General features: G+C 34.7%; 1 protein-coding gene across 2 annotated transcripts; it reads right to left on the bottom strand.

Annotated features, from left to right (window-relative positions):
• Positions 1–529: 529 nt before the first annotated feature.
• Positions 530–12,066, bottom strand: GIMD1 (GIMAP family P-loop NTPase domain containing 1). Of its 2 annotated transcripts, XM_079154526.1 has the most exons (3): positions 11,993–12,066; positions 9,975–10,366; positions 530–1,098 (listed from the first exon to the last, which is right to left on the bottom strand). In XM_079154526.1, coding segments are annotated over exons 1-3 (654 nt in total). In that variant the 5' UTR covers positions 11,994–12,066; the 3' UTR covers positions 530–837. The 2 variants fall into 2 exon arrangements, with proteins under 2 accessions (XP_079010652.1, XP_079010651.1); XM_079154525.1 differs by lacking the exon at positions 11,993–12,066 and having other exon boundaries at positions 9,975–10,599.
• Positions 12,067–24,215: the final 12,149 nt, after the last annotated feature.

The following is a 24,215-nucleotide window of genomic DNA, read 5'->3' as shown; positions in this document are numbered from 1 at the left end:
GGCATCTAGTTTGGTTCTGCAATCTAGCTATTGTCAATTGAGCTGCTATAAACATTAATGTGACTTCGTTACTGTAGTATGTTGATTTGAAGTCCTAGAGGTATAAACCGAGGAGTGGGGTAACAGGGTCAAACGGTGGTTCCATTCCAAGTTTTCTAAGGAATCTCCATACTGCTTTCCAGAGTGACTGCACCAATTTGCAAGTCCACCAGCAATATATGAGTGTACCTTTTTTCCCACATCCTCATCAACACCTATTATTGCTTGTATTCTTGATAATAGCCATTCTAATTGGAATGAGATGAAATCTTAGGGTGGTTTCGATTTGCATCTCTCTGATTACTAGAGATGTTGAACACTTTTTCATATATTTGTTGATCACTTGTATATCTTATTTTATTCAGCCATAAAGAAGAATAAAATTATGACATTTGCAGATAAATGGATGGAGTTGGAGAATATCATGCTAAGTGAAATTGCCAATCCCCAAAAACCAATGGCTAAATATTTTCTCTGGTAAGTGGATGATGATACATAACAGGGGTGGTGGGAAAGGGATAAGGAAGAATGGAGGAAAATCGGATTGTGTACAGGGAATTGAAGGGTGGGGAGGCATCAGGGGGAAGGAAAGATAATAGAATGAAACATCATTACCCTATGTACCTGTATGATTATACAACTGGTGTGACTCTACATTGTGTACAACTAGAGAAATGAAAACTTGTACCCCACTTGTGTACAGTGAATCAAAAATAATAAAATTGAATTTAAAAAAAGAAGGCAAGTATTTGAAACCAGGTTTCTGTCTCCAATGCTTAATGATTTTTCATTTAAATTTTATTTAAAGGTAAGACCTTGGTAATGATTCTCTTTTATAAATTCCACAATTCTTCCTAAGATTTTTCTTCTTTGTTCACTAAATAAATTTCCTTTTTTATACTGGAAAACATATCTGTGCTGAATAGAACTTAGTAGAGTTAACAGTGTATCAGAGACGCCATGTAAATATTCATTTTCGCCGAACCCAGCTTCTTCTATTTTTTCTGCATGGGTGAAAAGAATAGCAGTGTAATTCTTCCAAGTATCTCCCAGAAGTTCCTGAAAGAGAATAGAAGTTAAATGGCTATTTGCTTTGGACTCTATTCCTGAAAAATGAGTAAGAGTTATAAAGTTCCAATATAGTGAGCCAACAGATCCATGATGCCATTATATTTCTGAAAGCCGATATATGTAGTGGGAAGCCGATATGAGGTCCAGTGTTGTAAGCAAATAGAGGGAGACGATGACGATTCAAAAGAAAAAAAAAAAACTTTAGTTCTCTTTTATTTTATTGTTATAATTTATCTATACAATTATGATATTAAATAGTATCTTATTGTGTTGCATGTTATATAATTTTAACATTTAGTAATCATTTATACTTGTTTGACAACCTGCCTTTGTTAGAGTCACTAAATTCCTTTAAGTCAGAGGACCTTGATCAAGAGTATTTTATACACACATGACCAGATTATGTAGTTTTAAACCCCATATATAAGACTTTATTGTTAAAACAACATCTTTTAAAATTTATATATGTGTAAATAAGTATATATAAAAAATCTGTACATATACATAAGTACATATATTAAAGGATGTGGTATTATCATCACTAAAAACATTTACACAGGGCTTAATTACATAATCTGGTTATACTCTGTTGATTAATCAGATGACACGTAATGGAAAAGCTAAGATCAAAATACATTTGGTGATTTGGAACAACTACAAAGTATTATTGTAATCCCCATCATCCTCACTCCACATGCCTAAAATCAAACACAATTTATCGAAGGACTTCTAATGTGGTTGAAAAATGTCAAAGACTGGTATTCCTTTGTTTAGTAATATGTGAAAGTTGGTTATGTAATAAATTCTTGTTTGATTAGTGAAAATAAGCTGATATAAAGCAGAAGTAATTGCATGTGGCAAATTATTCACGTAATATGAAAGGCATCTAGAAATAACCATTTAACTTTTTTTTAATGTTTTCAAAATTATGTGAAATCATGACAATGTGACAAAACAAGATTTTCTCCATTCCTAACACTCCCATTACCAAAATACTTCCAAAGGTACTACCAGTTGATAATAGCAAGAAAAACATGAAATCCCTAGAAACAATATAACAAGAAAAAGGCAGAAACTCTAGTAATCAGAAGAAAGAAAGAAGGGAAAACAACTAACATATAGTGCCAGATATTATGCATTTTACATGTACTATCTCTTTTGAACCTCAACATTATTCTTTGTGGGAGATAACTGTTATTTTCTCCATTACGATAGGAAAAAACTGACAGAGATGTGGAGCAACATATTTGTAAAAACTCTAGTGTAAAAATTGTTGAAAAAAATTTGAAAGATAGTCTAGAAAACTATTGTCAATGCATATAACAAATACAGGATTAGTATTTGTGGTATTGAAAAATTGAAAGAAAGAAGAAAAGAATAAGAAATGAACAAGGAAAAAGAGATGAAGGAAGAAGGAAGGAATAAAGGCATGTAAATATAATATGAAAATACTATAAAAATGTGGAAGAAAGTATTTAAGATTAGAAACACCTTAAAAATTTACCAACTACAACTCCGGATACAGTCTGGCTTTTATCAGACTGTATTATTTAATTCATCCATTTATTTAATTCATCCATCTCTAAAACTTGACCATGAGCACTCTGAAGGCAATGTCCATGTCCTTCCCGTATCAGCCAGAGATGTTAGCACATTGTAAACGTCTAGTAAATATCTGTTGAATAAATTTGGCATTTAGAACCTCATCATCATCATCTCAGATAGAAGGTTTGGGATTTTCTTTATTTATTTTGAGGATCTAGTTGTGAAGTTTAATTAATCTGGAGCACAAGGTTGTAGTTTCCTCCAAAGTTTTCCTTTTGTACTGCCGTCTTTGTGATAGATTTGCTGGTAGTCGGCACTTTCCATTTTGTATTCAAAACTCTCCCAGAGAATACTTTCAACATTTTCCCTCACATCTATTCAAAATTTGCTTTCTACATCATAAAATGCTGCATATCTCTTTCTTTTAAAAATTAGCTGGGTGTGATGGTACACACCTGTATCCCAGCAGATCAGGGGGCTGAGGCAGGAGGATCACAAATTCAAAGCCAGCCTTAGCAATTTAGCAAGGTGGTAAGCAACTTAGCAAGACCTTGACTCAAAAGAAATAATAAAAAAAGGGCTGTGGATGTGGCTCAGTGTTTAAGCCCCTGGGTTCACACCCCAGTACCAACCCCCAACACACCAAAATAAAGGCCCTGTTTCAGGAAAATCTGCATTCAATTTTCAATATCAGAACATCAGGGAATGTTATTTCAACTGAAAGATTCTACACAAGAACTTTTGCAAGTACTTTAACTGACATATTTTTATGTTTTTTTTAATACAAATTCATTAGCCCAAATTTTGGAGATCATAATTCTTCTATAAATCTAAGAATCCATGAGGTATTACCATTCCAGTTCAGCTAATGGTGATATGACAAAAATTAGTGGCAATCTTAAGGACTTATCATGTATTCAATGCATTTTAACAGATCTTTAGTAGAGTCACAGAATTACAAAGTAAATGAAGAATGGTGTTATGGGTTGAATTGTACCCTCTCCCAAATCTATATGTTGAATCCCAACCTCCAGTTCCTCAGAATGTGACCTCTCTTATTTGAAAATGGGGTCATTGTAGATATAATAAGTTAAAGTGAGGTCGTTAGGGTGAGCTCCTAATCCAATATGATTGGCATCCTTATAAAACAGGGAAATTTGGACACAGATGCAAATATAGGGAATGTGATAGAGAAAACACACTATCTACAAGCCAAGCAGAGGGCCTGGGACAGATCTTTCACTCACAGCCCTTGGTAGGAACCAACTTTGCTAACACCTTGGTTTCAGAGTTCTAACCTCCACAACTGAGAGATAATAACTATCTGTTATTTAATATACCCTGTTTGTGGTACTTTGTTACAGTAGTCCTAGCTAACTAATACCAATGGTTAAAACAATTACTAAAATGCTACGTATGTCAGATGTAGGCTCTGGCAATTAAAAAAAAACATCAGGACCATTGCATCAGAATAGCCTGGGAGACCTGCAAGAAATGCATCAAAATCCTCAGTATTGAGGCCTGGGAATTGGCATTCCAGTTGTTTTCTTCCTTATGCACATGTGTATTGAGAGTCTGCTTTGTTCTAGGCATATTCTACAGGGTAGGACACAAGTGTAGAACAAGATAAATACATTTTCTTTTTGTACCTCGTGAGAATTCTTGTGCACTTACTAAACTTAGAGATAAAAAAGGACAGAAAGGAAATACCTTCAATTTGTTGTAATATTAAATGTTGTGATAGAAATTATATTGATGCTATAGAGATAGACATTTAGCAGTTTGGGGTAGGCATGGGAAGCAAAGTTAAAGGGTAGAGAATAGGAGATCAGGAAAGTTTCCTGCATGAGACAAAGCCTTGAGCTGAATCTTGAAAAATGCACAGGAATTAATAAAGGAATCAACATAATGAGCCTGACTGGAGATTGTACACTATTGGGATTTTATTTCTGTATAATTGTAGCTATTTATCCTTGATGACTTTTATCTCTGAAAGTTTCTCAAGTTTAGAGCCAGATCTGATACTCAGTCCACTATTGATTGGTCATACTGATGGTTATAATACTGAAATACTTACATACAAGTTAGTAAATAGCCATTGCCCTTAACCTATGAACACCACCTAAACTTACCCCAGGGACGTTGATTGGTTGATGCTTGGATCATACTTGTCATTAAATGTTTTTGAAATATCAACATGATAAAAGTACATGCTAAATAAACTGTACAATAGTCCTTCCCTGAAATATACACCATACTGTAGAGTTCTTCTCTTGCTAGGTTAGTACTTATTGAAGTAAGTGTATCACCTTTACAGCACTCCATTAGCTCCTGATTTTTTGCCTAGTAACAATACACTGTTTCCACCAGACATTTCTTATTCTTTAAATCATTGTCTCATTCAGGGAAAGGGAGTTAGAGCATCTATGCATGACAGACTTCTAAACTCCACACCACTTATAGACCCATGTGTTCAACCACTGGGAAGTTTTTACATGTTGATAATTATTTATGAAAGGATGCTCATGTCCCAAACTGTGAGAGAAATTGCACTTTTGAATTACTGCCCAAAACAGAACAGAGTCGTTGATTTAGCTTTTAATCTTTAGATTGATTTTTGGCCAGAAAATAGCTGAATATTTGAAAGTCGCGTCACTTGGTGCAGAATCATCATGCAAGTGGCCAAACATGTTCTCAATGGATCTAAAGAAAGAATAATCACAGTTGATTGATGCCTCCCCCCCAAATCCAAGAGCAAGATAAGTTATTGTTAGTTATATGGTGTTAATAATTTAAATACAGCACCAAGCTAGATGGAAATTTTATAATCACAAACTGTTTGGTTTCAGAGTGCTAATGGGTGTGAATCCATCTAGTCCTTTTGGGACAACTAGTTAGAATATAAACTTTGTTTTCCAGGAATTATATTCATTTTCCCAGGACCTCACCAGCCCTGCCCCATTTGTTTGTGGTTGATGAAATCATAGCATCTGGACGTTTTAGGGGGAAACTTTGAAAAAAGCCAACTATTACATCAACTGAGAAAAAAATTATCATGGAACAGGAGGACAATAAGGACCATTTTTTATATTTTATGATATTCCCTTACTCTCATTTTGCCTTAAAGTGCCACATTTTCCTTCTCAGAGAGCCAAGGCTGAAGTCTTATGATAAGACGTTATTAGGTCAGATTCAGAGAACATGCAACCTTAGAGAGCCTTCGTCCTCATTGCCTCAATTTACAGATGAGAGTATTCAGGCTGTGCAACATCAGACAGCTTCGCCAAAGCCACGTGGCTCCTTATTGGTGGACCTGGGCCCATAACAAAGGTTGCCTACTGTTGGGCTCATATTCTTCCCATGAAATTGGGGTTTCTCAGTTTAACCTAAACCAGTACATTTTTTCCCAGAAATTTTTTTAAAATTATAAATTAGAGTTTCTTCTGAAGTTGATTGAGATAAACTTAACAAAGTTTAGTTTTACAAATAATATGTCCCAATTTTAGGATAAAACAAATACCAACAATAAAGCAATAATAACCAGAGGTAAAATTTATTGTGCACTTACTATGTGACAATATCTTAACTAAAGAATTATTATGCTATGACATTAGTCCCAAAATTAACCCAATGAAACAAATACTGAAATCATTCCAAATTTATCAGTGGCATTTAGAAGAATTACTTGTCCAAGGCCATAAGACAAGTAAGTAACTAAGTAGAAACTTGAACACAGGTATAACTTACTTAGAACCCACACTCTTAGTCTCCAGTTTTTCACCCATATCTATGGTTCATTTGAATAAATACTCATCAAAATCTGGGAAAAACAACAGTTATAGTAATGCTTTGTAATTTTCTATGGATCTATTGTGTTAGGCACAATGCTGAGCATGTCACATTTATTAAATCTATTGCTGTGAACTCTTTAATAGGTAAAATTATCCCCAAGTTAGGAAGTGAAACCCAGAAAGTCTAAGTAACATTTGGCTTATTTTTTTGGGGAGTGGGGGTGGGGGCACAGGGGATTGAATTCAGAGGCACTCAAACACTGAACCACATCCCCAGCCTTATTTTGTATCTTGTTTAGAGACAGGGTCTCAGCAAGTTGCTTAGTGCCTCACTGTTGCTGAGGCTTGCTTTGAACCCATGATGCTCCTGCCTGAGCTGCTGGGATTACAGGTGTGTGCTACTCTGCCTGGCTACGCTTGTTTAATTTAATTTAATTTAATTTAAATTCTATTGAACTACTAAGCCCATGGGCTTAGGTATATTTAGACCCTAACTGGTCTTTCTGAGACATTTATATTTGCATTTACATATTCATGGACAACATCAACAGTTAAGTTGTTGATATAAAACACAAAATACATGCTTGAAGCCTGTTTGTTCACAGTACTAATGTATAATACCATGATGGTGGGAAGAATATGGACTTTGGTCAATTCCTAGGTTTCATTCCTAGAGTGCCTTGACTGTGTGAAAGCTCTTTCCTTGAGGGAACTTTATTATATCTTCTGATCTATTATTTGTGGCTCTTGTTTTTAACATTCAAATAATATTCCCAGAAACTTTCAGATGATTCCTTCCCTTTATTTCCCAATTTTGGGGAGACAACAAACTGACTTCTTCATCCTTTTGCTGTAAATTAATAAAAGGCCTAATATAAATAAAGGAAAAGTGATCATTTGGGGGAAATGTTTCAGTTGTCACAGCTGGGAGTCTATAACCCCTCTGTAAAATATTAAAAGACAATTGGGAAAGATATTCAAGGAGACAACAGGGAGGCACAGGAAAGGAGAGCGATTATCTGGCACTTGCCTTGTAAAATTCTTTCATGACAGACACCAGCAACTCTGGAAAAGGGTAAAGGAAAAGGAAGAAGGCAGATGCTCCGTTCTTATTAGACAAGAAGAGAAATCCAGGATATGCCTGGATCCCAAAGACCTTAACAGCTCCTTGTTGCTTCCTAACAGCTGCTGGTTCTGTTGAACATTTAAATATCTGGCAGCTGCTCCAGATCTGTGAGCACATACAGATGGCTGCCATCAGTATCTGAGGCACCTTCAGAAAGAAAATCAGAAGCCTTCAGCCTGTGCTTTGGAGACCATTAACCAAAGACCAAAGCAGAACCCAGACAGATCTACAGTGCCTCCTAAGTCTGTGGGATTCTTTGAGGATAACTAAGTCTTGGTTCCTGAGTTTACACAGAACACAAAGGTTATTTATTCTGAAAAAAATCTACATCTGAACTTTGCTCTTCCATCTCCTTTCTGTCTTCAACTCCTAAATTGGACAGGGACTTAAGGGAGACAACTGTGGGATGAGAAGTCTAGATGCTGGATACTATCCTAAAAAACCAGGGATAAGTATGCATTAAATTAACTTGCATAAAAATTAGGGATTATAATATTGCTCTATAGCCTAAAAGTAAGAAAATCTATATTCAAAACGTATGTCATTGAAAATAACCTTTTGGGATCAGCCTAGGTACATCATAGGAAAAATTAGTAGGAAATATGGAGAGTGTTAGGGTAGCTTTTGAGAAATAGTTTGTGCATTTACTGAATTACATTCATCTATAATTTAAGCTAAAAGTTTATTTAGCAATAGCTTTAAATGAATTCTGAAAACAATTTAAAAATTACACTGATGTAATGGGTGCAGGTTTCCTGTCAGTTGATTTCTACCAGAAATACCGTTTGAAATGCAGGATTTAATAGTCTGGGGAGGTTTATGGGCTTTCTTAGATTCCATATTATGTCTTAATTGCAATCATCTTCTCTTCTTTAGTTTTGTACAGCATGTCCTTGATTTTTCAGGAGTTGGATGATGAGGGTTATTTATTTATTTTTTTTGCCCTTGTCACCCTAATTTTTTCCGCTAGTTTCTTGTGATTACACATATGGCTTCTTTTTTTTTTTTTTTCAATTTTAGAAACATGCACAATTACTGAAAAACAAAATGTGTGTCTGTCATTTAGAGCGATCTTTTGTCTTTACCAGTAAAGGGGAAAAGAAAACATCTTTAAAGCAAACTATACCATCTTTCTGGTCATAACAGGGCCTACAATGACATAGCCTGAGATTGGATCAAAAGAAAATTAGCATTTATACTAATACTTGGATGGAAAATGTCTGCTTTCTATTCTCAATATAGTGTACCTGCAGAGCTAGCAGACAGGTCTTCAATGAGCTCAGTGGGTCAGGGAAGCTCCTAAGTGATATTAGCGAAGTCCAGTAGTTAAGTCTGGGTGAACCCAGAGTAAGGAAACAAGAGTTTGAATAGAGTGGAACGATTCAATGAATAGTTTTCAGGAATTGTTAGTAATAGTTGACACAAGACTTGCTCTTACATACTGTACACAGGTAGAATAAATATATATACTCCCTCTGTCTCCTAGCTGTGGCCATAGTGGACCTCTTTCCTCACCTAGCTCCTCTAACTGCCTGAATAAACCTCCAACCTAGCAGCTTCCAGTGGATGAACAAACAGGGATGGAGCACTGAGCAAAGGTGGCAGATATCATTTATGTTCAAACCAAAGTCCCGTGGTCATCTCATGGATGGAATGAAGCAGTTCCTTATGCTACAGGTGATGAGGCATGCAAACCATCTGATAGTCCTGTTTCCCCCCCACACATAATGAATGTTTACTATGATGTGAAGGCTAACGAAATCCCCTCTTGATGCATTGTCATATTCTGACTTATCTATTTTTCTCTTCTAGACTGTAGTTTTATGACAGTAAGCCTCAAATCTCTGCCAATTTTTAGGCTCTGTGCAAGTGCTCAATACAATGTTCAGTGGCAAAGTAGTGAAGAAGCACCTGTTTCCTGATGAACTCTAATTGATTGTCTCCTTGATGTTGAAGTCGGTATTTAAATTCAGTTGTTCCAAAACCAAACTGTTTTTAAGAAATATATGGAAATTTATGAAAATGCATATATGCAGTTTCCAATTTTGAGAAGCTGATTCAGTAGGTCTTGGATGAATATGGATTTTTATCAAGTGGCTCAATTGATTCTGATGCAAATAGTCCAGGGACCACATAGAATAAACTGTTTAGGTTTGCAGTTCTTATGATTTTGAGTCTTAGTTAACCTCAGAATTTTGACCCAGTTATAAAGTGACTGACTGAATTTCCCTAAAGGGTATTGCAAAAATGACTTGGTGGAAAAAGAAATAATTTTTACTGGCTATTCCTATGTAACTAACATGTTATGGTTTAAACTATTCTTTTAACAAATTTTTTTCCTATTAGCATAATGTCCTCCAAATAGGAATAACGGCATTAGTATAATTGCATCTTTGTATTACCTGGATCAATTGGATTGGGTAAGACGCTTCCTGTTCAAAGAAAGGCATGTCTGCTCTCTGGATCAGCAGTGCAAGGTGGAGACCTTCATGCCCAAAGTGATGTGCCAGTGCCTTCTTGACTTCTTGTTTGACATGACTCATGCTCAACTTGCTGTGTGGATAACCTGGAGTGTCCAACACTTGGACCTGCAGTGTTATCTCTTGCCCACCTCGACGTATGAAGCTGTGGAGGTGACAACTGCGGCCCAAGCTGCAAGCTTTGGTTACAGAACATGGAGCAAACCTACTGTGGAAGTCAGTACTGCCCAGTAGAATGTTCCCAGCAGAACTTTTCCCACTCTGAGTCCTGCCAAAGAGTGCCAAGTTGATAATCATCTTGTTCTCTGTCATCACTATGGGTAAGCAAAGGCACAGCATAAGCAATTAGTTGTTTGCATTCACCCAATGTAAAGCTTCTTAACCTGACCTGGAGCATTCCATATTCAGTCATTCCTCAGTACCGTTGGGGAAGTTGGTTCCAGGACCCGCATGCAGATACCAAAATCCATGGATGCTCAAGTCCCTTATATAAAATACCATATTATTTAAATTATGGAATCCTTCCATATAACACTTAAAATGTTCTCTAGATTACTTACAATATCTATGACAATATAAGTGCTACATAAATTATACTGTCGTATAGGGAATAATGATGAGGAATAAAAAGTCTGTCCATGATCAATACAGACACAATTTCTTTTCTGATTATTTTCAATCCACGTTTGGTTGAATTCACGAATACAGAACCCATGGATGTGGAGGGCAACTGTACTACCTCTGGTTTGCTTTTCCCTCATTTATAGTGACTAAGGCATGAAAGAGAGCTCCATTAAAAAGAAGAAGTGGCAAACACAGACGAGAAGATTGAAATAATAGTAGTAGTTTACAGTGGGAGGATGGAGAAAAGTAAAATACAGACAAGGAAGGTAGAAGGAAGTAATAACTGCAGGAAAATGGCAGGGGGTGGGGAACTAAATTTCTTGAAGATAATGTAAAGCATATTTAGCAAGTCCAAGGTAATGCATGGAGGTGGGAGATAAGTTGTTTTAGGAATTGATATTCAGGTTCCTGAACTCAGGAACAAAACCAGAACAAGTATTTGAAAAGTATTCACTATTGAACAGTTGGGAACAGAACAGTGGAAGAAACAGACTTTTTTTTTTTTTTTTTTGTAGCATTTTGAAAATATCATCTACATTTCTACCTCCCCACTCCCTGAATACACATCATCTGTAAAAATTCATCTTTCCCTATTTCCTGAATGCTTCTTTCCTATGAAACATGAAAAATGTCAAAATATTCCTATTTCTGTTTACCAAAACTTTTTATTTACAATCAGGCAACATGCTGATGAAAACAAGAAGTACCTGTAATTTCTCTTATGAAATTATTAGTAAATTATCCCCACAATAAGTCATTGCAAAGTGTTGATTTCTTGATAAAGTAAAATGTGGCACATTTGCAACTTAGCTAGGAGGGAGGCTAATATTAGAAAAGTGTACTCCATTTACAAGACCTGAAATTGCAGTTACTCTTTTGTACAGAGCATAAGCCCTTACAGCATTTTAAGTTCATCAATCATTTTCACTGACTGATGGATAAGCAAAGCTACAGGCTAATTGCCAAGTATGTTCAATCTGTTGATTAAGAAATAAAAGACACTTCAATAGAGTATATTTACTACTTTTGCTTATAACTTGTCACTCTATTAAGCAGGGTTAAGTACCCCAGGCCCTTCTTGTCCTCTAATATGTCCCACCCCAAAATCTCCAGATCCTAAAATAGACACCTTGAAAGAGCCTCACATTCCCACAAAAAGTCACTTGTTTTGTATATCCCTCAAGTTGACACTAGCTCATGCAGTTCATTCAGTGTGTCAACTGCTCTGAGTTAGATTTAATTTCTTTTCACTATTGAATCAGATGCATGATGTTTAAAAAATGACTATGTAATCCAATTCGTTTGCTGTGTATCACTTACCTTTTTGTTTGAAAGTGCTTTCCTCACAAAGACTTCTCTGGAACTAGTACAGTTGTTCTTTGTTATGACCTTTAACCTCCTGACAGTGTTATTGTACCAGTCAGAGACTGGTACTATATTATTTAATTTAGTTAATATATTACCAGACATCCTCTTTATCCTTAATCAGCACTGGCTTCTGTCATCTGACAGACTTATAATTTTAATAGATATTTCATGAAACTTCTATTCTCAGGATTCAATTCTTTGATTTAATGTTTCTCATTACAATTTATATATAGCATAAAGAAATACAAGATTGGTAAGTATTAAACATTCCATAGCATCGGCTACAACTTTTTCCATCTTAATTGATAAATAACCAATATCACTACTTCATGAAAACTTGCAATAAGCGGATGCATAATATATGCATGATAATCAGATACTGACTTCTTAGTGGTATTTAGTTCATAAATTCAAAATTCTCTAAGAAAACTTCTTATATTATTGCCATATAATTGAAATTTATTATCTTATCCTAATTGACAAAGATCATTTGATTGATTATCTCAATACATGTAATTTTATATCGATTAAAGATAATGTATTTAAGAAAAGGAATACAATTAACTCTAACTTGTGATCGAATAAATTTTTCTTAAAAATTTTGTTTTTGTTATTGAGACTTCAAATTTGATTTTTCTCACTTCTTAGTATATATCCATAATTTCCAAAATAATTTCTTATAGTATGTAAAATGTACATAATTAGCTTGATTATGGTTCATCTTCTCTTGTATCTCAAAAATTCTGTGAAGAAAGTATCTTTGTGTGAAGAGAACTTGGAAACATCCAGAAGATCTTATAACTTCGTGGGCAGAGAGTTAAAAAGTCCTCTTCCTGGGTGGATATGACAAGGAAAACAAACAGGATTCATTCATCTGACAAGCACATTGACTCTTGAATGAAACAGAAAAGAACTTCCCCCAGGTGGCAGTAGCAGCCTGTTTCCTAAAAACTGATCTTGATCCGGAATTTATTTTTCTTTTCTTTCTCAACTGTAAACTGACATTCTCTAACAGTCTACATGAACATGTGTTGTGTGGGGGCATTTTCTGAAGAAGGCAAAAGCCACGATGGCTCTTATTTTCTTGTAGAACACAGCAAGCCTACCTAGGAGGTTCTCAGTATTTCAAATGCTTCACTGAGAAATCTTAGTTTAAGTCACGTGCTGAATGCCAGTTGACTGTTTAAAATAAATTAAATTCAGAATTTATAAACATGGTTATAAATGTCAATGAGACAGCAAAAATTTTAGGTAAATTTTCATAGATCTAATGGAAGTTTTAGATTTGAGTCAACTTCAAAGTATATAGTAGGGAAATTTATTAATGTTAGATGATAGTGAAAGATTGGCTACTAATACTTTTTTGAATTACCATGAAAGGACAATTTGAAAAATGACCTTTTCACTGATTGGGCTAAATATGATGTAGTAGAACATTAATATATTAATTCCTAAGAATTCCTCTTTGAAAATAAACTGTCTTCAAGAAAATAATTAACTAGCTATTTGAGGCAGAAAAAGAGATCCTGGTAATATGCTCCAAATTCACAATAAAGTAATAGCCAATCTGCTGGTGATGGGGAAAAACCACGAAAAGAGTAAAAAAAAAAAAAAAAATCAGGGTATGAAAGGATGGAGAGGGGCAGGCAGAGACAGAGGGAGAGATGAGGAAGAGAATATAAACTATGAAATGATAGCCTGGCAGGATTTTTCAGTTTTAGAGATAAAGTGGTAAGGGACTATTTTAGAGCAGAAACAGCTAAAGCTCAGTTTTAAATTCTTCACATTTCTGGGATATAAAAGTCATTCACATGCACAGTTTCCCTATTTGAAGGTGACTTTTTATTTTTGTTTTTGGTGGTTATTTGCATTTATTTAATTTACTTTGGTGGAAATTAACAAAAATGTCTCTGTATTATCAGAGGATAAGAACCTCACAAATTGGAGATTGTGGGTGCATATAAAGATGTGTGTATATATACATATGTACACACATAGTAATATGTGTATATAGGTATAGAAACGATTTATAATTTGTCTCTATACCCAGTAAAAAACCACATCTTTCTAACCAAATGATTTTTATTAGTAGTAGTTCTCGACATTTTGATTAAAACTTACTTTTACAATTTAAATGAATTCCTGTTTTCATGGGTTTGAATTTTGAACACCTTGATCTGATATTTCTTTTCATAATAAAGAATAATATTACTCAGAAAGCTAAGTTAGAACCATCATATTATCATACCTCATTAAAGTGAGGTGAGTTAATAAAGAATGATATTTATCCAAAAGAATTAAAGTCAGCATATTCTACAAATATATGCATACCCATTTTCATAGCAGTACAATTCACAAGAGCCAAGTTATGGGATCACCCAAGGTACCCATCAACAGATGAATGGATAAAGGAAATGTGGAGTATATATAAACAATGAAATTTTATTCAGTTGTAAAGAAGAATGAAATTATGTCATTTTTCACAGAAATGGATAAAACTGGAGAATATCATATTAAGCAAAATAAGCCAAACTCAGAAAGGCAAAGATTGTGTGTTTTCTCTTATATATGGAAGCTATACTGAGAAAAGGAAAATAAGGAGGCTTATGAAATAGAAGGGGACAGGTGGGATAGAGAAGATGGAGCAGGGGGAAGGAGAAGGGAAGGATTGGGGGACTTACGATGAGCAAATTATGTTATGTACATAGTCAAATACACCAAAATGAAACCCACTATTCTGTATAATTATTATATACCAATAACAAAGAAATCCTAAAAATGTAGAGCAAACAAAAAATCACCAAAACAAAACAAACAAAAAACAAAAGAAAATTCATGGAGTATTGGCCAGATTCTCTATTTATGATGACCACCAAATGGCTTTAACCTTGACCAATAGTACAGCAAGCTGAAATTCCTTTCAATAGACAAGTTGGTTGGGGTTGGTGATGGCACTTTAAATTTGGTAGACAAATGCAGTTTGAAGGTTCTTGAAGCAATGAGGAATGTTCAAATCTGGGTCAGAATATTTATGGTACCAACTTGGTTTCATGTATTAACTCTTTCACTATTCACATTCAGGAACATTTATGATCCTTTTGTTTCGTTGGTTTTGTTGTCTTTGGTTTGCTTAGTTGCTTATTGTTCTTCTGAGTATTTCTGCATATATATATGTATATCTATATATCTACATATATAATCTCAGATTATAAATGTAAATGTTCTCTAAATAATTTATAAATATGGAAAAGAACAGAAAGAAAAATGGAATCACTTTCAAATTTTTATTTGTTGGGGAGCATTAGATAGTGGCTTCTTTTACAGACTGACATAGTAGGGACTCTTCTTTTTTCATAGTACTCACGTCCTTCCCAAATGATTACTTTCTTTTAAGAATCACTAGTATAATGAGATGCATTGAAATGAGAGTATTTAGCATGAGGATGTGGACTGAGGTGCAAATCACAATTACTAACTCAGGGTACAATATTCTTTTTATATACCACTGTATTAAATTTTCTAAGATTTATTTACAATTTTTGCAACTTCATTAACAATGAGATTGATTTATAGGGTTCTCTTTTTATATTAATCAGAATTTCAGGTAAGGAATATGCATACTCATAATGAATTAGAAAAAGTTCTTTTTTAAATGGTTCTCTGCAATAATTTAGATATTCCAATAATTATACATACCTGAAAGATTTGAAAAACTGTTATGAAGACTGTGGGTAACTTTCTGGAAGTGATTCTTGAACAACTTTTAAAATTTCTGCCACAGTAATTTGACTCTTCTTGCATCAATTTTGGTGATTTATGAGATAATAAACACATGTCTATATCTTCAATTTTTAAAAGTGTATAATCACCTTCATTTTTGGTATTGGATATTGTTCTGATGTGGCTAACATATTGGAATTGGCTTTATGTGCTTAATAATAATAATTTTCTCTCTGTGTGCACACTTGACTACTTCTGTAGTTTCAAATGGATTTCCATGACTGCAAGTTAAATTATAATCTGTTGCCCCTACTGAATCAGGACTTGACTTAAAATAACCAAACTTTTGTCTAATAACTCTGAGACAATTCGGTTGAAAACTGAGAATCAGAGGTATAACCCTTAGTCCCACAGCCCAGACGTTAGGTTGGATTCAAATTCCTAGATGCCCTACTTATTTTATGTACATTGTTAAATTCCAAATATTTTTTGTTATAAATTCTTCTAGTATTAAGCTAGAAACAATATATATATGTATATTAATATCACAATAGAAAGCATTATAAATGCCATAGACTTAGTAGTTAGAAATAAAGTTATTGAATAACAGGTATCACACCTGATTCCTTCTGAACTTGATGCCACAAACTCTCTCCTTTTATCCTTCTTTTTCCTTTGCAAAGAAATTAACAATCTCAAGTCAAGAAGAAGAAAAAATATATACAAAAATAACAGATTCTGAAATCTAAAAAAAAAATCTAATAAGAATCCTGCCTAGGATACTTAGTCTCATTTCCCCAGGAAAAATAAACTTTTTCTTTTCCTAGAAAAAACTATAGTATGGAGCTAACTTCCCAGATACTGTCACTGAAATCACTGATACCAAAATGTCTGAGACATTGGAACCCGTGAAACACATAATGAATTTGTTGTAGAAGAGAAGATCAGAAAATCTTTGAAATCCCTTAGGACCTTTCCATTTTATATTGAGGTTAGGTAGTGGTGTGTGTGTGTGTGTGTGTGTGTGTGTGTGTTGCTTGCACAGTGATGAACTGTTACCATGAATGAAACCATGGAAAACATGTCAACCATGATAGCATGACAATATGATCAAACTTGTATCAAAGAACAACAGTTAAATAGTTGGTATAGTTACTAGTACAAAATACAGGCCTTAACAATTTTCCAAAGATTAAAGTATTGGATAGCAAAGCTGTGCTATGTAGCAGACTTTAGTTGTCTTAAAAGATAAAACCACAACAGCAGAGTACTCAATGTACTTTTGTGGCCTAAAATAAGAATCTGAGGTTTCCAAATTCCTAACTACTACAGAGTAGTAGTAGATCCTAAGAGAAGGAGAGGAGACTCAAATGAGTGTTATCCTTTGCAATGCAGATGACTTAAGAATACACCACAGAAAGAAAGGTAATTAACCTGCTGCAGAAAAGGAAATGCCTATGTTTTGTACCAAAGTTTTGTGTTTGTGTATGTGTGCATGCAGTGCTATGTCTGAGTTCAGCATATTGTAATTAAAAAAAAAAAAAAACAAAACATGACCTATGGAGCACAGTCATGCGATTCTAGACAGTTCAATATGTGAACTCACACAGCCCTCTGACATGGGTAGAATTATTAACCCCATTTAAAAATTCACTCCAGCACACAGAGGTTCAGTAACTTGCCCTTGGTCATACAGTTGGTAAGTGATAGTGCTGGGGTTACACCTTCTTTCCCCAGAGTGAAGTTGTTGACACACATCTTCCCAAATAGTTACTGTTCACATTTCTGCTGCAGTACTTGGCCAGAGCAAGAAGGTTGTGTGCCAGAGCACAGAGAAGGGGAGAAGTCACCGTGGAAGAAGGCAACAGGACACAGAGAGTGCAATTTATCAGTATATGTAAATGAGTATTTTATTTTTATGCCTCTTTCCCCAAACATGTTTTAAGTGAGAAAACACTTAAAAAATGAAATCAAGGAAAGAGTTAAAGCTGTTCAAAAGTATTTTAAATTTGGCAATAATGTACTTTGCTTCTGTTTGGGTTCAATTTTGTTGATCTGGATTATAATCATATGGATTCCCCGAACTCCCAATAATAGCAACAATAGTATTAATAATTGAAAAACCAACTATATTTTATGGAGTGATTACTCTGAGGCAGACATGTGATAAGTGGTTTATGTGAAATTTTTCATATAACCCTTATAACAAGTCTGGGTGGAGGGCATAATTTTGTTATTTTTACAAATGAAGAAAATGAGGCTAAAGAGTAGAATTTGCCCCAAGTCACACAGCTTGGAAGTAGTGGAGTGGAACTCTAACTCAGACCTACTTCAATCCAGGACTATCTGCTAACTCATTGCACTGCACCATGGAGATACACACAAGAACAAAATGTCATATGCTTTACAAAAGTCTTTTTGCTTATGTTCTACTTAATTCAGGTCATACCCAAAACCTATTATAAATAACTGCATCATTAGAATCCCACACTGACCTGGTATTGTACCTCTGTGATCATGGCCCTGCACAGTACATCACATCCTGCTTGTCAGCCAAGCCTCTGCAGAAATTAACAAGCATGATTTAAAAGTCGGAGGCAGAACAGGCAAGAGAGTGGGTGGTAAGTTTTAAGAATGGTTTTCAGGTGCTCACCACATGAGTTAAGTACAGAAAAGACAAATGCTAAGGTTGATACATTGTGTGGTCTATGAGAGATGAGGTCAGTAATGTAACACTGTAGTGGTAAATTTTGAAAAGAGACATATGATATTTACATAATTCCTAAAAGGTGAAATTAAATAGGTCTGGATAAGAGCCACTATCTGTGCCAAGCATGATTATATGAAATTGAAGTCATTGCTTTACAATATTGCTATAAAATTGCTGGACTAAAAAACAAACTGTAGGCCCACAGTATTTGGAGACAATCATTTGAAACATATTGTTGTAAGCTCAGATGTGGTAGAAGAGTTGAATTTGGTCTTCTAGCCAATTTGGGAAGGTATACAGGATATTACAAAATGGAAGAAAGATCATGTTTACATTGCCCAATAGTAAGCTTAACTTGGCAAAAGAAATCGCGAAAAATAGATTGCATATATAAAGGGCAAAACAGCATTATGGCCCCAGGGTGGTCTGTTGCATGATACTAATTTTATTTTCAGTCCTCAGTTATAATACTTCATTTTTAAAGATTAAGTCAACTATTCTTTAAAGCCATTTCTAAATTCTGTGGTATGCATACATTTACATTATAATCATGGAATAAGGGATAAAATTTAGAGATGTATGCTAAATAAATACATAGATAGCTTTGCAACCTGACGTAACAGGTATCACAGATGACACAGTATGCAATCTAAAAGCATATGTTTTCTCCTGTGCTGGTTTCATATATACATTAGAGATAAATTAGATAAACATCACTATTATTTAAGATGAATATAATTATTTCTAAAAAGAACTCTATTTGAAAAATTAAAACATTATGGAAATGTGTTTATTAAAATTTATACCACACTATAGGTATAAAGCCCAAATAGCTAATTCATTAGTAAATTAAAACACATTATTTAGTAAATCGTATATCAAGTATACTATTGTCTTTCCAGAAATCAGAAGTTTGATAAAATAATTATGATGCAATTTAAATTATATAGGATTTATTGCTATATTTCTTTAAATCTCACATGTTTTATGATACATAAAGTACTGAAAAAATCAAAGATGAAACCTTTTAAGAATTTGGATGCACTTAGGCTCAAGATCATTGTTGTAACATACAAAAATGCTCAATTGCCTTATTTCTTTCCTTTATTATCACCAATATGTAGAGTTATAGTTACTCAAGTAAATAGCTGTTGAATGTGTTCCTATATGTGAAGACAAAATATTTAGAAACCAAATCAAGTAGAGGGAAAAAAGGGTGTTTAAAAAATCAAGAAAGTCTCTGAGCATAAGTTCCAAAACAAGAAACGATCTACTTTACAAGATTGTTGTTCTCAAGCAGGTCATCTGTATAACTGTTGTGTGAGTGTCTCACTGTAGTCGACACTATGATTTGATTATGGTCAGTTCCAAGCAAGACTCAGGTTAAGGATTGGTCCTGAAGGCAGCAGAGTTGGTAGGTTGTGCCTTGTGGGAGGATTTTGGGTCACAGGGAAGAGCCCCCATGAATGGATGAAGGCCCATCTTGTGTGAGTTCCAATTCTGGTGGAAGTGAATTAGGGTGGAAGTGGGTTGGTACAAACAAGTTCACACCTCTTAGTTTCCATGTGTTAGTTTGTCCTTCCATTTTTCCACCATGCTAAGATGCAGCACAGAGTCCTCACTAGATGTGGCAGCCCTGATCTTGGGCTTTGCAGCTTCCAGAGCTATGAACCAAAATAAACCTTTTAACCAGTTTGTCTATACTGTTACAGCAATAGAAAACAAATTAAAGTAGTAAGTGTTTAATATGATAAATTTGAATTTGTCTTTACAATAAGGCCAACTTCAATGACAATTCTTTTCATTCTAACAGTCTCAACATCTTTCCAACCTATTTATTTTTGTGTCTTTACAAATGAAACAATGATGAAAATGGTAATGGAGAAGAATAATAGTAACGAATGGATTTCATTTTATGTTTTGAGTTTACACAGTTTCCTACATCCACAATAACTTTCTTGAGTGAAATCTAGTCATAAAAGTTGCTAAAGCATACTTAAAAACTACAGATCGAAGTTTAGTTTTCTGTTTTGCTACTCACTACCTATATGAAATGGATACATTTTATATCTTCTTTTTTTTCTCATTATGTAAAAATTGATATTTTTATTTATTTATTTATTTTTATTGTGAACAAATGGGATACGTGTTGTCTCTCTGTACATGGCATAAAGGCATACCATTTGTGCATTCATAAATTTACATAGAGTAATGTTGTTTGATTCATTCTGTTATTTTTTCCCTTCCCCCCACCCCTCCCACCCCTCTTTTCCCTCTATACAGTGCTTCCTTCCTCCATACTTGACTCCCTCCCTAACCCTAACTCTAACCCTAACACTAACCCTTCCCTCCCCCCATTATGTGTCATCATCCACTTATTAGTGATATCATTCGTCCTTTGGCTTTTTGAGATTGGCTTATCTCACTTAGCATGATATTCTCCAATTTCATCCATTTGCCTGCAAATGCCATAATTTTATCATTCTTTATGGCTGAGTAATATTCCATTGTATATATATACCACAGTTTCTTTATCCATTCATCAATTGAAGGGCATCTAGGTTGGTTCCACAGTCTGGCTATTGTGAATTGAGCAGCTATGAACATTGATGTGGCTGTATCTCTGTAGTATGCTGATTTTAAGTCCTTTGGGTATAGGCCAAGGAGTGGGATAGCTGGGTCAAATGGAGGGTCCATTCCAAGTTTTCTAAGGAATCTCCACACTGCTTTCCAGAGTGGCTGCACTAATTTGCAGCCCCACCAGCAATGTATGAGTGTACCTTTCTCCCCACATCCTCGCCAAAACCTGTTGTTGCTCGTATTCTTGATAATCGCCATTCTAATTGGGGTGAGATGGAATCTTAGGGTGGTTTTGATTTGCATTTCTCTTATTACTAGAGATGTTGAGCATTTTTCCATATGTTTGTTGATTGCTTGTAGATCTTCTTCTGTGAAGTGTCTATTCATTTCCTTAGCCCATTTGTCGAATGGATTATTTGAATTCTTGGAGTAGAGTTTTTTGAGTTCTTTATAGATTCTGGAAATTAGTGCTCTATCTTAAGTATGATTGGCAAAGATATTCTCCCACTCTGTAGGCTCTTTCTTCGCATTGCTGATAGTTTCCTTTGCTGAAGGAAAGCTTTTTAGTTTGAATCTATCCCACTTATTGATTCTTGCTTTTATTTCTTGTGCTATGGGAGTCCTGTTAAGGAAGTCTGGTCCTAAGCCGACATGTTGAAGATCTGGACCGACTTTTTCTTCTATAATCTGCAGGGTCTCTGGTCTGATTCCGAGGTCCTTAATCCATTTTGAGTTTAGTTTCGTGCATGGTGAGAGATATGGGTTTAGTTTCATTCTGTTGCATATGGATTTCCAATTCTCCCAGCACCATTTGTTGAAGAGGCTATCTTTTCTCCATTGCATATTTTTGGCCCCTTTGTCTAGTATGAGAAAATTGTATTTATTTGGGTTTGTGTCCATGTCCTCTATTCTGTACCATTGATCTACCTTTCTATTTTGGTACCAATACCATGCCGTTTTTGTTACTATTGCTTTGTAGTAGAGTTGAAGATCTGGTATTGCAATACCCCCTGTTTCATTCTTCCTGCTAAGGATTGCTTTAGCTATTCTGGGTTTCTTATTCTTCCAGATGAATTTCATAATTGCTTGCTCTATTTCTGTAAGGTACGTCATTGGGATTTTAATTGGAATTGCATTGAATTTGTATAGCACTTTAGGTAGTATGGCCATTTTGACAATATTAATTCTTCCTATCCAAGAACATGGAAGATCTTTCCATCTTCTAAGTTGTTCTTTAATTTCTTTCTTTAGTGTTCTGTAGTTCTCATTGTAGAGGTCCTTCACCTCTTTTGTGAGATTGATTCCCAAGTATTTTATTTTTGTCGATGCTATTGTGAATGGGGTAGTTTTCCTAATTTCTCTTTCTGAAGATTCATCACTTATGTATAAAAATGCATGGGATTTATGAGCATTGATCTTGGAACCTGCTACTTTACTGAATTCACTTATGAGTTCTAAGAGTTTTCTGGTGGAATTTCCAGGTTCCTCTAAATATATAATCATGTCATCAGCAAACAGGGATAGTTTGAGTTCTTCTTTTCTAATTCGTATCCCTTTAATTTCTTTGATTTTCTAATTGCTCTGGCTAGAGTCTCAAGGACGATGTTGAATAGAAGTGGTGAGAGAGGGCATCCCTGCCTTGTTCCAGTTTTTAGGGGGAATGCTTTTTGTTTTTCACCATTTAGAATGATATTAGCCATGGGCTTAGCATAAATGGCCTTTACAATGTTAAGGAATGTTCCCACTACCCCGATTTTTTCTAGTGTTTTGAGCATGAAGGGGTGCTGTATTTTATCAAATGCTTTTTCTGCATCTATTGAAATAATCATGTGATTCTTGACTTTAAGTCTATTGATATGGTGAATGACATTTATTGATTTCCTGATGTTGAACCAACCTTGCATCCCTGGGACAAAACCCACTTGATCATGGTGCACTATCTTTTTAATATGTTTTTGTATGCGATTTGCTAAAATTTTGTTGAGAATCTTTGTGTCGATGTTCATTAAGGATATTGGTCTGAAATTTTCTTTCCTTGATGAGTCTCTGTCTGGTTTAGGTATCAGTGTGATATTGGCTCCATAGAATGAGTTTGGGAGGGTTCCCTCCTCTTCTATTTTATGGAATACTTTGAGAAGTATTGGAATGAGCTCTACTTTAAAGGTTTTGTAGAACTCGGCTGAGAACCCATCTGGTCCCGGACTTTTCTCTGTTGGTAGGCTTTTGGTGACTTCTTCTATTTCAGTACTTGAAATTGGTCTATTTAAGTTGTGTATGTCCTCCTCATTCAGTTTAGGCAATTCATATGTCTCTAGAAACCTGTTGATGTCTTCGAAATTTTCTATTTTGTTGGAGTATAGATTTTCAAAATAGCTTCTAATTATGTTTTGTATTTCAATCCTGTCTGTTGTGATATTTCCTTATTCATTTCAAATTTTAGTGATTTGGGTTTTCTCTCGTCTTCTCTTTGTTAGTGTGCCTAAAGGTTTATCAATTTTGTTTATTTTTTCGAAGAACCAACTATTTATTTTGTCAATTTTTTGTATTGTTTCTTTTCTTTCAATTTCATTGATTTCAGCTCTGAGTTTAACTATTTCCTGTCTTCTACTACTTTTGGTGCTGTTCTGTTCTTCTTTTTCTAGGGCTTTGAGCTGTAGTGTTAGGTCGTTTATTTGTTGATTTTTACTTCTTTTATTAAATGTGCTCCATGAAATAAATTTCCCTCTAAGTACTGCTTTCATAGTGTCCCAGAGATTTTGATATGATGTTTCTTTGTTCTCATTTACCTCTAAGAATTTTTTAATTTCCTTCCTAATATCTTCTGTTATCCGTTCATCATATAATAGCATATTGTTTAATCTCCAGATGTTGGAATAGTTTCTGTGTTTTACTCTTTCATTTATTTCTAACTTCAATCCATTATGATCTGATACAATACAAGGTAGTGTCTCTATCTTCTTGTATTTGCTAACATTAGCTTTGTGGCATAATATATGGTCTATTTTAGAGAAGGATCCATGTGCTGCTGAGAAGAAAATGTATTCGCTCTTGGTTGGATGGTATATTCTATCAATGTCCGTTAAGTCTAAAATATTGATTGTGTTATTGAGATGTATGGTTTCTTTGTTCAATTTTTGTCTGGAAGATCTGTCCAGTGGTGA

Source organism: Sciurus vulgaris (assembly GCF_902686455.1).
Source record: "Sciurus vulgaris genome assembly, chromosome: 9".
Classification (NCBI taxonomy): Eukaryota; Metazoa; Chordata; class Mammalia; order Rodentia; family Sciuridae; genus Sciurus; species Sciurus vulgaris.
Note: the sequence above shows the minus strand (reverse complement) of the source record. Positions and strands in the feature narration are given on the sequence as shown.

Coding starts and splice junctions, on each gene's coding strand:
- GIMD1 (XM_079154525.1), bottom strand. CDS start 10,391: ATGCTGTGCCTTTGCTTACCCATAGTGATGACAGAGAACAAGATGATT. Junction 1,099..9,974: donor ACCCAATCCAATTGATCCAG/GTAATACAAAGA, acceptor ATTCTCTTTCAG/GAACTTCTGGGAGATACTTG.